The sequence below is a fragment of the Octopus sinensis genome, linkage group LG11 (genome assembly GCF_006345805.1).
Source record: "Octopus sinensis linkage group LG11, ASM634580v1, whole genome shotgun sequence".
Lineage (NCBI taxonomy): Eukaryota > Metazoa > Mollusca > Cephalopoda > Octopoda > Octopodidae > Octopus > Octopus sinensis.
Window position 1 is genome coordinate 25829193 of NC_043007.1, and position 12500 is coordinate 25841692.

The 12500-nt window shown below is 41.4% G+C and overlaps 1 protein-coding gene and 1 non-coding gene across 3 annotated transcripts in view; one reads left to right on the forward strand and one right to left on the reverse strand.

The window, feature by feature from the left end:
- Positions 1 to 851, reverse strand: part of LOC115217155 (MAPK/MAK/MRK overlapping kinase-like) — a 70487-nt gene extending 69636 nt beyond the window's left edge. For both annotated transcript variants that reach the window (XM_036507262.1, XM_029786775.2), the window contains exon 1: positions 347 to 851. Coding sequence is in view for 1 of the 2 variants with exons in the window: in XM_029786775.2 (XP_029642635.1) it covers positions 347 to 365 (19 nt within the window). In the remaining variant the exon portion in view is untranslated. The remainder of the gene's footprint in view (positions 1 to 346) is intronic.
- LOC115217716 lies at positions 30 to 148 on the forward strand. Its single transcript, XR_003882182.1, has one exon. It is a non-coding gene; the product is annotated as a 5S ribosomal RNA (ribosomal RNA).
- Positions 852 to 12500: the final 11649 nt, after the last annotated feature.

Consider the following 12500-nt stretch of genomic DNA (forward strand, 5'->3'; position numbering starts at 1 on the left):
ATAATATATATACCTCTATATATATATATATATACGGCCATATCACGTTGAAAGCACCGGTTCTCGTCTGATCACCGAAGTTAAGCAACGTTGAACCTAGTCAGTACTTAGATGGGTGACCGCTTGGGAACCCTAGGTGTAGTAAGCATAGCACACAGCGGTGGTGCTGCTGCAGCATGGCCGCGGCCTTCGGGCTAAAGGATTTTTTAAGGATTTATATATATATATCGAGTTATTAAAATCATTTATCACTTTTACGCGCGCGCACACACACACACACAAACATACATACATACACATTCACACATATACACAACCTGATTGAATGAATGAACATAAAACTTACTTTGCAGCAGAATATTCATTCAGCTATATTTGTTGTTGTTGTCGTTGTTGTTGTTGTTGTTAGTATAATTAAAGTTTTCTGTTTGTTGTTGTTGTGATGTGTACTTTTACGAATCCGTTGTGAGTTACTGCAGCAGTTTTTTAGCCAACTTCGGCTCTTGTTGTCGCCGCCGCTGCCTCTGTTGTTATTGTTGTTGTGTTGTTGTTCTGATCGTTTTTTGCTGCTACTACTACTGCTGCTGCAGTTGTTGTTGTTGTTGTTGTTGTGTTTCCAATAAGTTTTTTTTTTTTTTTTTTAAGTTGTCTGTAAGATGTGATCGTCTCCGTCTTCCGTCTACTTCGTTGTATAGTTTGGAAAATTTTTTTGTTGTAGTTGTTGTTGCTTTGTTTTTGCTATACCTGTTGCTGTGTTTTTTTATTTTCTTTTTTGTTTGTTTTTTTTACTGTGATTGCTTTCTCTTTTATTTTTGCTTCTCCGTCGGACTGGTCAGTTCCCGCTCAACATCCCTCTACTACTCCCTTCACCTCTTTCTCTCCTCCTCCACCTCCGCTTCCTCTTCCCTTTTCAACCAGCCAACCAACCAACCAACCAGCCAGCCTGCCAGCCAAACTAGTCCTGTTGGTGATTTGCTGTGTCTTGTTGCTTTACACTTGATTAGTCACGTCTGGTAAAAGGCGTGTGAAAGTTTCAAACCGTTGCAACAAACCCCCGCAGTCCCACCATCGTCTGCACAGCTACCACCGTCACCACGGACAGAACACACAATGAATATTCCACCACCACCAGCACTACCCCATACACACGTACATACTTGCATAAAGATTCAAACCCGCATGCAGATACATACATATACAAATGTGTATGTGTGTTTATATATATGTGTGTGTATATATACACACATATTACACTCACATATTCATATCTATGTATACAGGTTGATTCGGAAGTTCCTTTTGCGTTTAAATAATATATAATACTTCTTTTTTTTACTTTGATTTTGATAGCTTTGTTTTTATATACCCCCTTTGCTATCTTGTAATTATCGCTAGATTTATACCTATCTATCTACCTACCTATCTATCTATCTATCTATCTATCTATCTATCTATCTATCTATCTATCTATCTATCTATCTATCTATCTATCTATCTATCTATCTATCTATCTATCTATCTATCTATCTATCTATCTGTGTCTGTGTCTGTCCATCTATCTCCCTGTGTCTGTCTGTCTACCTATCGATCTATCTACCAACCTATTTATCTATCTATTTGTCTGTCTGTCTGGTTGGCTGGCTGGCTGGCTGGCTATATGTATGTATGCATGTGTGTATGTATGCCTGTATATATGTATATGTACGCGTGGATGTATGTACACATGTATTTATGGATGCATGTATGCATGCATGTATATATGTATATATATGCATGCATGTATGTACACATGTATTTATGGATGCATGCATGTATGTATATGTATACATGGATGTATGTACACATGTATTTATGGATGCATGTATGGAGGGATGTATATATGTATGTATGTATGTTCAAAGCATAGATGCACTCAGTAGAGTCAACAGCCATCCAACAGCTGGCAATGAGAGACCCTAATCTTTGTTTAGACATCGCTCAAAAAGGAAAACTGAAGCAATACCTGCAACTTCTTTTGCATCCAATAATGTGGACTAATTCTCTTTGGAGGCAAATGCATTCGTTGTTCACTGAGGGTGATTGGCCCATTCCTTACATCTTTAACTTGTGTTGCATACTGTGGTTAGTCATAGCCAAAACAAAGTAAAATACTCAATGAAAAATTGCATGTTGGAATTAAGGCATGTGTCGCATAGGTGATAAGCTCTCTGAGTGGAGGCGCAATGGCCCAGTGGTTAGGGCAGCGGACTCACAGTCATAGGATCGCGGTTTCGATTCCCAGACCAGGCGTTGCGAGTGCTTATTGAGCGAAAACACCAAAAAGCTCCACGAGGCTCCGGCAGGGGGTGGTGGTGATCCCTGCTGTACTCTTTCACCACAACTTTCTCTCACTCTTACTTCCTGTTTCTGTTGTACCTGTATTTCAAAGGGCCGGCCTTGTCACTCTCTGTGTCACGCTGAATATCCCCGAGAACTACGTTAAGGGTACACATGTCTGTGGAGTGCTCAGCCACTTACACGTTAATTTCACGAGCAGGCTGTTCCGTTGATTCGGATCAACCGGAACCCTCGTCGTCGTAACCAACGGAGTGCTTCCATTCCATAGCCAAAACAAAGTAAAATACTCAATGAAAAATTGCATGTTGGAATTAAGGCATGTGTCAGCATAGGTGATAAGGTCTCTGAACATTTATTACTAGAAGTACCCATCACTTCCACATTTGTGTCGAAGAGTGTAGATACCTAGCAGGACTGAAGAGTCACATCCATGCTGCTCGTGTTTAAGATAAAAGTCAAGCAAAGCCATTGCTTAAAATAAAGGTGCAGCCATCATGTATGTATTGTTTTATTTTGATACTCAGCCAGTTCCCTCAGTTCCACTTCCTCCTTCAGCTGAGAAGTCTTTGCCTTGCAGGCTACTTGGCGACCCCACTGGTGCTGGTGCCATGTAAAAAGCACCTGTGCTGGTGCCATGTAAAAAGCACCTGTGCTGGTTCTATGTAAAAAAAAACATGTGTTGGTGCCATGTAAGAAACACCTGTACTGGTGCCAGGTAAAAAGCACCTGTGCTGGTTCTATGTAAAAAAACACCTGTGTTGGTGCTATGTAAAAAAACACCTGTGCTGGTGCCATGCAGAAAGCACCTGTGCTGGTATCACGTAAAAAGCATCCAGTATCCTTTGTAAATTGGTTGACATTATGAAGAACATCCAGCCATAGAATCCATACCAAAACAGACAATTGGAGTCTGGTGTAACTCTCCGGTTTGCTAGCTCCTCTTGAACCATCCAACCCATGCCAGCATGGAAAAATGGATGTTAAACAATTAATAATGATGATGAAAACTGTCGTCAAAATTGGAGAATATCCATTCTACTCAAAATTGCACAGTATAATAGTAATCCTGTTCAAATGTCTAGCCATACATAATTCAGTTGCCCAGAGTTGTCAGAGCAGCTGGTAGTATAAACAGCAGGACAGTAGTTACATGTATTTAATAACACTTTGACTCAATTCCACAGCTTTTAAAGTTTTGTGGGGTGTATGATATGTCCACATCATCAATTGTTCAGAAGAGAATCTGAGAGACACTTAAAAAAAGGCTTCTAGGTGAGAGTATTTAGAACATCGTTAAAGGCAGCGAGCTGGCAGAAACATTAGCATGCCGGGCAAAATGCTTAGCAGTATTTCGTCTACCGCTACGTTCTGAGTTCAAATTCCGCCGAGGTCGACTTTGCCTTTCATCCTTTCTGGGTCGATTAAATAAGTACCAGTTATGCACTGGGGTCGATATAATCGACTTAATCCGTTTGTCTGTCCTTGTTTTTCCTCTCTGTGTTTAGCCCCTTGTGGGTAGTAAAGAAATAGGTATTTCGTCTGCCGTTACGTTCTAAGTTCAAATTCCGCCGAGGTCGACTTTGCCTTTCATCCTTTCTGGGTCGATTAAATAAGTACCAGTTATGCACTGGGGTCGATATAATCGACTTAATCCGTTTGTCTGTCCTTGTTTTTCCTCTCTGTGTTTAGCTCCTTGTGGGTAGTAAAGAAATAGGTATTTCGTCTGCCGTTACGTTCTAAGTTCAAATTCCACTGAGGTCAATTTTGCCTTTCATCCTTTCAGGGTCGATAAATTAAGTACCAGTTACACACTGGGGTCGATGTAATCGACTTAATCCCTTTGTCTGTCCTTGTTTGTCCCCTCTATGTTTAGCCCCTTGTGGGCAATAAAGAAATAAGTATTTAGAACATCATTAGTTAGTTCAGGTCACAGGGTTCTTTTGGTAAGCTTAGAGGCATCAGTTCTTTGACTGGAAGCTGGTATGGTAAAGCAGACAAGATGTTAGCACCAGTTAGTCATGATTTTGGTAGGGTATGGTAAATCAGCAACAGCACTTACCACCTGGAGTGATAACCAATTTGATTTGGTGTCAGGTTATGTGTGAGTTTGCATGACCCACATGAATCATTGTTGGCTGTAAATCTTTATGAACAACAGAGGTTATCCACCCTGAGATTGTGCAGGAGCCAGCTTGGCCTAGGGTGGCATATGTGGATCATTAACAGCAAATGACTTGAAGTCCTTGTTATATTTTTGGATGGTCATTTTCTTTTGCTTGCCAAATAAACACATGCACTATACCTTCATTTTTCACATCGAATCAAATTCGGTGACTGGCACCTGTGCCAGTGGAGCGCTAAGAGCACCATCTGAGCGTGATCATTGCTAGAGCAGCTGACTGGCTTCTGTGCCAGTAGCACGTAAAAATGCCGGTGGCACAGGAAAAAACATTTGAGCGAGGTCGTTGCCAGTGCCACTGGACTGGCTCCTGTGCAGGTGACATCTAAAAAACACCATTTGAGCATGGCCATTGTCAGTACCGCCTGACTGGCCCTTGTGCCGATGGCACATAAAAGCACCCACTACACTCTCGCAGTGGTTGGCATTAGGAAGGGCATCCAGCTGTAGAAACTCTGCCAGACCAGATTGGAGCCTGGTGCAGCCATCTGGTTCACCAGTCCTCAGTCAAATCGTCCAACCCATGCTAGCATGGAAAGCGGACATTAAGCGATGATGATGATTATTATTATTAGTAGTAGTAGTAGTAGCAGTAGTAGTAGTAGTAGTAGTATTGTTCTTATTTTATCTTATGTCCATTGTTTGGAAATCTTTCAGTACACATCTGTGACCTCTTCAGCGACTCTTCTATTCCATGTGTTAACAGGATAAATACCTCTAATGAGTAAGTAAGAATCTCTAGCTGGCAACTGGAGGAGAAGGCTATCCTCTCAACCAATATGTTGCTGTGGGTCATGCTTTCTGATCTATGACGCTGGCCTTAGCATGCTTGAGGTCGAAGCACTGTGACTTCAGATCTTCCTCAACTTGTTTCACCCATGTCTTCTTTGGTGCACTGTGCTGGATTCTCCAGTGTATGGGTTGCTGCCACTACAAAAGCTGGTGTGGTAGTCATCCAATGCTCATCCTGCAGATGTGGCCAAATCACTGTAGCTTGTGCTAAGGACAGTCCTAAACTCGGCTGCAATAGGAGGAGGGTGGCTGCTCTGCAGAAGTAGCCAGAATCAGGAATCTGGAGAAAACAGATAAGAAACCATGTTTGTTCCTTCTCGAGCCACGCCTGGCTCATAGGGCCGGTTTCCCGTTTTCCTTGGCGTATAGGTTCCCCACATGGATGGGACGCCGGTCCGTCGCAGGTGAGCTGCAAGATGCAGGAGGAAAGAGTGAGAGAAAGTTGTGGCGAAAGAGTCAGCAGAAGTTCGCCACGATCTTCTACCGGAGCCGTGTGGAGCTTAGGCATTTCGCTCATGAACACACACATCACTCACTCTGAGATTCGAACCCACGATCCCTCGACCACGAGTTCACTGCTCTAACCACTAGGCCATGTGCCTCCACAAGATAAGAAACCTTCTACCGGAGCAATGTGGAGCTTAGGCGTTTCGCTCATAAACACACACATCACCCAGTCTGAGATTCGAACCCGCAATCCCTTGACCGCGAGTCTGCTGCTCTAACCACTAGGCCATGTACCTCCACAAGATAAGAAACCATATGCATACTATTGAACACCTACCTCTAGTAGCAACAATAACATAGGTCACTTTTCTTATTGATGGACACAGTAGCTAGTGGAGTATGTGTAGTTTCTTATAATGGTTGAGTTGACAGTTATGAACTAGTAATGTAGCAAGAACTATCTCAGATTATGATAACTCTTCCAACTCATACTAGCATAGAAAAGCCGATGTAAAATGATAATGATTATGATGAAGACCAGTTGATTCTATAGGCATTAGAGCATATGCACACACACACAGACACACACACACACACACACATACACATGCACGCATACTAGAAGAATGCCTAGCACTGCCCAGACTGAAAAGCAACAATGAATGACTTAAACTTGTTCCTAATGGAGGTATATTCAGTTTAACCCTTAAGGCTGTGAGCTGGCAGAATCATTAGCGTGCTGGGCAAAATACTTAGCAGTATTTTGTTTGTCTTTATGTTGGAGTTCAAATTCCGCTGAAGTCAGCTTTATCCTTTCATCTTTTGGGGATCAATGAAATAAGTACCAGTTGAGCTCTAGGGTTGATGTAATCAGCTTAACTAGCCCTGGGTATGAGTCTAAAATAAAAAAAGCTGTATCCCTCTGCCAAGCCATGTCAAGCCAGTGTGCCAAAGTTAGCTCATCAAACCAGTATCTCAAGCCATTCTCTTGTGGAAAAAACAGATTGAAACCCTCGTGTCTCAGTAGAGAGAACAGGCTGAGGCCCTCGTCCTTCAGTGGAGAGAACAGGCTGAGGCCTTCATCCTTCGGTGGAGATAACAGGATTAGGCTCTCATTCTTCAGTGGACTGAACATGGGCAGTCCAATCCAGTCAAATCCTTTTGTTACAATATTTCTGATGAAACACGCTGCTTTTATTTTCAGTTAATTTTGAAAACAATGAAGAACTTAATGAAATAACTTTATCATTGTTAGGCTGATGTTTGCAACTTAAATTAACATGAAATTTTAATGAAAGGTTTTAATTTCGATTACTTTAAAACAGGAACTTTGTATTACAAAAGCTGGAGTGGTCTTGGATTGGTTGTATCAAAAGGGTTAATGGAACACTTAGATTTCTCTGGAAAAGTTACTGAAATTGTTTCTTAGCATGTTTATACAAAGCAATACAGAATCTCATGTTCTGTGCTATTGGGTGAAAATAATATTTATTGTGATTTAATTGTGTAAGTGGTATTTAGCTAATTAAGGCGGTGAGCTGGCAGAATCGTTAGCATGCCGGGCGAAATGCTTAGTGGTATTTCGTCTGCCGCTACGTTCTGAGTTCAAATTCTGCCACGGTCGACTTTGCCTTTCATCCTTTCGGAGTCGATAAATTAAGTACCAGTTATGCACTGGGGTCAATGTAATCGACTTGATCCGTTTGTCTTTCCTTGTTTGTCCCTTCTGTGTTTAGATCCTTGTGGGTAGTAAAGAAATAGGTATTTCATCTGCCGCTACGTTCTGAGTTCAAATTCCGCCGAGGTCAACTTTGCCTTTCATCCTTTCAGGGTCGATAAATTAAGTACCAGTTATGCACTGGGGTCGATATAATCGACTTAATCCATTCGTCTGTCCTTGTTTGTCCTCCCTGTGTTCAGCCCCTTGAGGGTATTAAAGAAATAGGTATTTAGCTAATTCAAGCGTATGAAATCAGAACACAGGATTCAATTGTAAACAATCTTTTATTTCATTTGAAACAAATACTGTACAATATAACTTTTATATAAAATCGTATGTCTATATACCAGTGTGTCAGCGGAGCTCCTGTGTTGATGATCCAACAAAATACTTCAAACAAGTACCAGGTCATGGCTTCTATTTAAGATCATGTCCAAAGGGCACAACCTTCAACCCCATTCACTGTCAATGTTCAATACACAATGGAAACTGTAAGGGATATAAAAATTTTTTTACTATTTTAATGCTATTTTATTTTAGTTATTTTTCACTTATCTCTTGTTTGTTTCAGTCATTGGATTGTGGCCATGCTGGAACACGCGCACACACACACACACACACACACACACACACACACACACACACACAGAGTAAATAATTTAACCAGTAAGATTATGAGGCCCAGTCTGGAGCAAGGTTATGAGACCCCATCAGGACATTGCAAGACTTACATGACAATAGATCTCAAATGGGAGGAGTGGTGGTAGTGTTGCCAGGGGACTTTTGTCTGATACAGACTGTGATACCTCAAGATACAATTCAGCAACTGTGAATGTTTACACTTAGGATTTATTAATTGATAAGATTGATCTTAAGTATTGATGCAGTTAATCTGAAACTGTCTTAGAGAGTACAACTATTGATAATAATGGAATTTACAGTAGAATTACATTCTTTTTTTTTTTTTTTGTGTAACTAGTGAGAATATTTGTCTTAATTACATGTGCTTCTTAACCATTGGTCTTATTCTATTACATAGCTGCCCCTGATCCAAATTACTGACAAATCTGGCACTCTGTCGGTTATGACAATAAGGGTTCCAGATGATCCAAGCAGCGAAACAGCTGTCGCATGAAATTAACGTGTATGTGACTGAGCACTTCACAGACTCATGTACCCTTAACATAGTTCTCAGGGATTTTCAGTGTGACACGGAGTGTAACAAAGCTGGCCCTTTAAAATACAGGTATTATTTATTTCTGCCAACTGAGTGGACTGGAGTAATGTGATACAAAGCATCTTGCTCAAGGACACATGTCACCAGGAATTGAACTCATGATCTTGCAATCATGAGCCAAATACCCTAACCACTAAGCCATATGCCTTCATCATCCAAATTACACAGCAGCATTATTAGGAATCCTTTTATTTATATATTTTAGTGAAGCCTGTGTAGGACTCAGTAGAACTGAAGGATCCAAGAATTATAAAATTTTACTGGATAGTGAACTGTTTCTTTCTGATCCACAACAGTGTGTAGTGATGACATCTTAGAAATCTCCAGTACGCATGCGCAGAGTTGAATTCTTCCGGGAGGCCTGCCGGAAGTTCCCTCATGCGCATGTGCAGAAAACTAGCAGCAGCGAAATTTCCCTTGTATCATCCTCTTGAACGCTGGCAGCCAAACAGGACAGTCGTATTTTAGCAACTCTCTCAAGCTGCTACCTTGTGGCATATCTCTGCTATGCTTGAACAGACAGGATTTGACTCACTCCATTTGACTACTGCGACAAGCCCCTAGGCTGCCGATTCGCCCTGAAAGAAGAATGTATATATTGCGAATCCAGAAATAAAATATTTATGCTATTGAAGTTAATCGGAAATCTTGACTCTTTCCTTCAATTAATATTTTAATGTAAAGGATGAGAGCTGCACCCTTCCAGTGCGGTGTTTATTGATCTTTTCAGATATGGCTATTTCCTGGAATTGCTTGCAACAGCTGCCAGTTAATGCTGATGAATCTATTTTGGATGACCATCACTTTTTTTGCACAACTAACTGAGCATTACTTAATGAGGTTGTAGTTCGGGAAACATGTTCAATAACAATTTGTTTGCTGCTGCCTTTACTACTGGGTCAATGTTTCAGGTCCATGGTACCATTACAGCTGGAAGAAAATCTTTGATCTCCAGCTTGTAACAAAATTTTTATAAACGACCAAAGATCTCGTCACTAAAAAGATGGACCCTGGTGTTTGTAGGCAGTTTGAAGATTTTAATTTTAGATCATAGTGATGAAAATTTAAGCTACATCTAGAATTCATCAGCTTTTATTCTTTTTGTGATCATTGGCATCCGTGCCAGTGGAGCACTAAGAGTACCATATGAGTGAGATTGTGGCCAGAGCAACAAGCTGGCCTCTGTGCCGATGGCACATTAAAAACACAATTCGAGCGTGATCATTACCTGTGTCGCCTTACTAGCACTTGTGCTGGTGGCACGTGAAAAAACATTCGAGCAAGGTCATTGCCAGTGTCACTGGAAAGGCTTCTGTGCAGGTGGCACATAAAAAGCACCATTTGAGCATGACTGGTGCCAGTACTACCTGACTGGCCCTCGTACCAGTGGCACATAAAAGCACCTACTACACTCTTGGAGTGGTTGGCATTAGGAAGGGCATCCAGCTGTAGAAACTCTGCCAGATCAGATTGGAGTCTGGTGCAGCCATCTGGTTCGCCAGTCCTCAGTCAAATCGTCCAACCCATCCTAGCATGGAAGGCGGACGTTAAACGATGATGATGAGGAGAAGGAGGAGGAAGCAAACTTCAACAGAAGTAATCTGTCCATATTCTTTTCTTCTCTAGGCACAAGGCCCTAAATTTTTGGGAGGGGGCCAGTTGATTAGATCGACTCCAGTACATAACTGGTACTTAATTTATCAACCCTGAAAGGATGAAAGGTAAAGCCGACCTCAGCAGAAGTTGAACTCAGAATGTAAAGACAGACGAAATACCTCTAAGCATTTCACATTTTCCATGTGAACTGCAAGTTGTTCAATACTGAGGTATCTCCATGAATTGGGAAGACAAAAAAGCACTTAATTGCTGCTGAACTATTGTTCCTGCTTGAGAGCGGTGAGCTGGAAGAATCGTTAGCATACTGGACGAAATGCTTTACAGTATGTAGCCCATCACTACATTCTGAGTTCAAATTCTACCGTGGTTGACTTTGCTTTTTATCCTTTTGGGGTGGATTAAATAAGTACCAGTTATGCACTGGAGTTTATGTATCCGAATTACCCCCTCCCAGCAAATTTCAGGCCTTGTGCCTATGATAGAAAGGATTGCTCATGCTTGAAATAGGTAACTTTATTGCAGCTATTTTATTGTATCAAAGTAAATAATATATTGTCAAATCCGTTGATGGTATATTTTCAGGCATATTTAGCAGACTTTAATGAATTGTAGAACTCTTAATTGATGTGTGCATTAAATATCTTTATCAAGAGTGGCTGTGTGGTAAGTAGCTTGCTTACCAACCACATGGTTCCGGGTTCAGTCCCACTGCATGGCACCTTGGGCAAGTGCCTTCTACTACAGACAGAAACTGAAAGAAGCTCGTCGTGTATATGTATATATATATATGTATGAGTGTGTGTCTATGTTTGTGTGTCTGTGTTTGTCCTCCCAACATCGCTTGACAACCGATGCTGGTGTGTTTACATCCCTGTAACTTAGCAGTTCGGCAAAAGAGACCGATAGAATAAGTACAATGAACTATCTATTGTCAATAATCTGTTGTCTGGTCATGGTTTGGAAGCTTCCATTCCCTGATACACTTCTACTGTAAGGGAGATAACCATCTTCACATGTTTGCGATGCCTTGATGAATGGTCTTGGAAACTGTTTGATGAATTCCAGTCGAGGGCACCTCAAAGATCATGAAACATCTGGGTTTTATCAATATTGAAGAACTCTTTGCCTCTATGAGGTTCTAGAAACTCTGCTGATATGAGGAAATCAGTTTGATTGGAGCGAGTCTTATTTATTAACCAGATCAAGATATGTACACAAAGGAAGCCTTTTTTTTCACCAATCTTTGGATAAACATGACTGGTTCAAATATTTGGTATTTGGTAATTAAAAGTCACCTGACTTGATAAAACTGTGCAAGGTGATGGATTTGATAACTCAGTATCACATTTAGGACAGTACTACTGTTGTATATATGAATGTTTCTTTTCTCTTTTTTTTTTCTGGTACCTTAGACTGTACCCAGAGAAAGGCCACCTGACTGACTTGTATGGGGTCATCCACAAATACACTTCAATCTCTGGATCACAGATGGTCTCTCTCTTCACTCTGACTTTTCTACAGCAACTACAGGAGGCGCAATGGCCCAATGGTTAGGGCAGCGGACTTGTGGTCGGAGGATCGCAGTTCGATTCCCAGACCGGGCGTTGTGTGTGTTTATTGAGCGAAAACACCTAAAGCTCCATGAGGCTCGAGCAGGGGGTGGTGGCGACCCCTGTTGTACTCTTTCGCTCCAACTTTCTCTCACTCTTTCTTCCTGTTTCTTGTCCCCGACTTCCTACGCAACTGCTGAGCCTGGATACACATTCATCCATCCGTCGATGCTCTCGGTGTCGGGGGTTGACCTTCTTTCTCTTCTGTGAGTCTTACGAATAGCAAAGGACCACGTTTCGGACTTCTCCCATCTTCGTCTGGGACGAAGACCATTCACTCAACAGCAACAGCAACTACAATGATAGCCTCTACTCCATGGAAATGGCTGGGTTCATGTCACCTCCATTCAGACCCTTCAGACTCACTCATCTCTTCTTTTCCCATTACCCACATTGTATCTGCCCTACATGCACTATTCACTTTATCCAATCCTTCCTTTCCAGCACAACATCGCATCCCTCTGGAATTCATTCATTGCTGATGTGTTTTTTTTTTGTTTTTTGTTTTGTTTTTTGTTGTTGTTTTTTTGTTTTTTTTACCTGTGAGCATTAACCTTACAA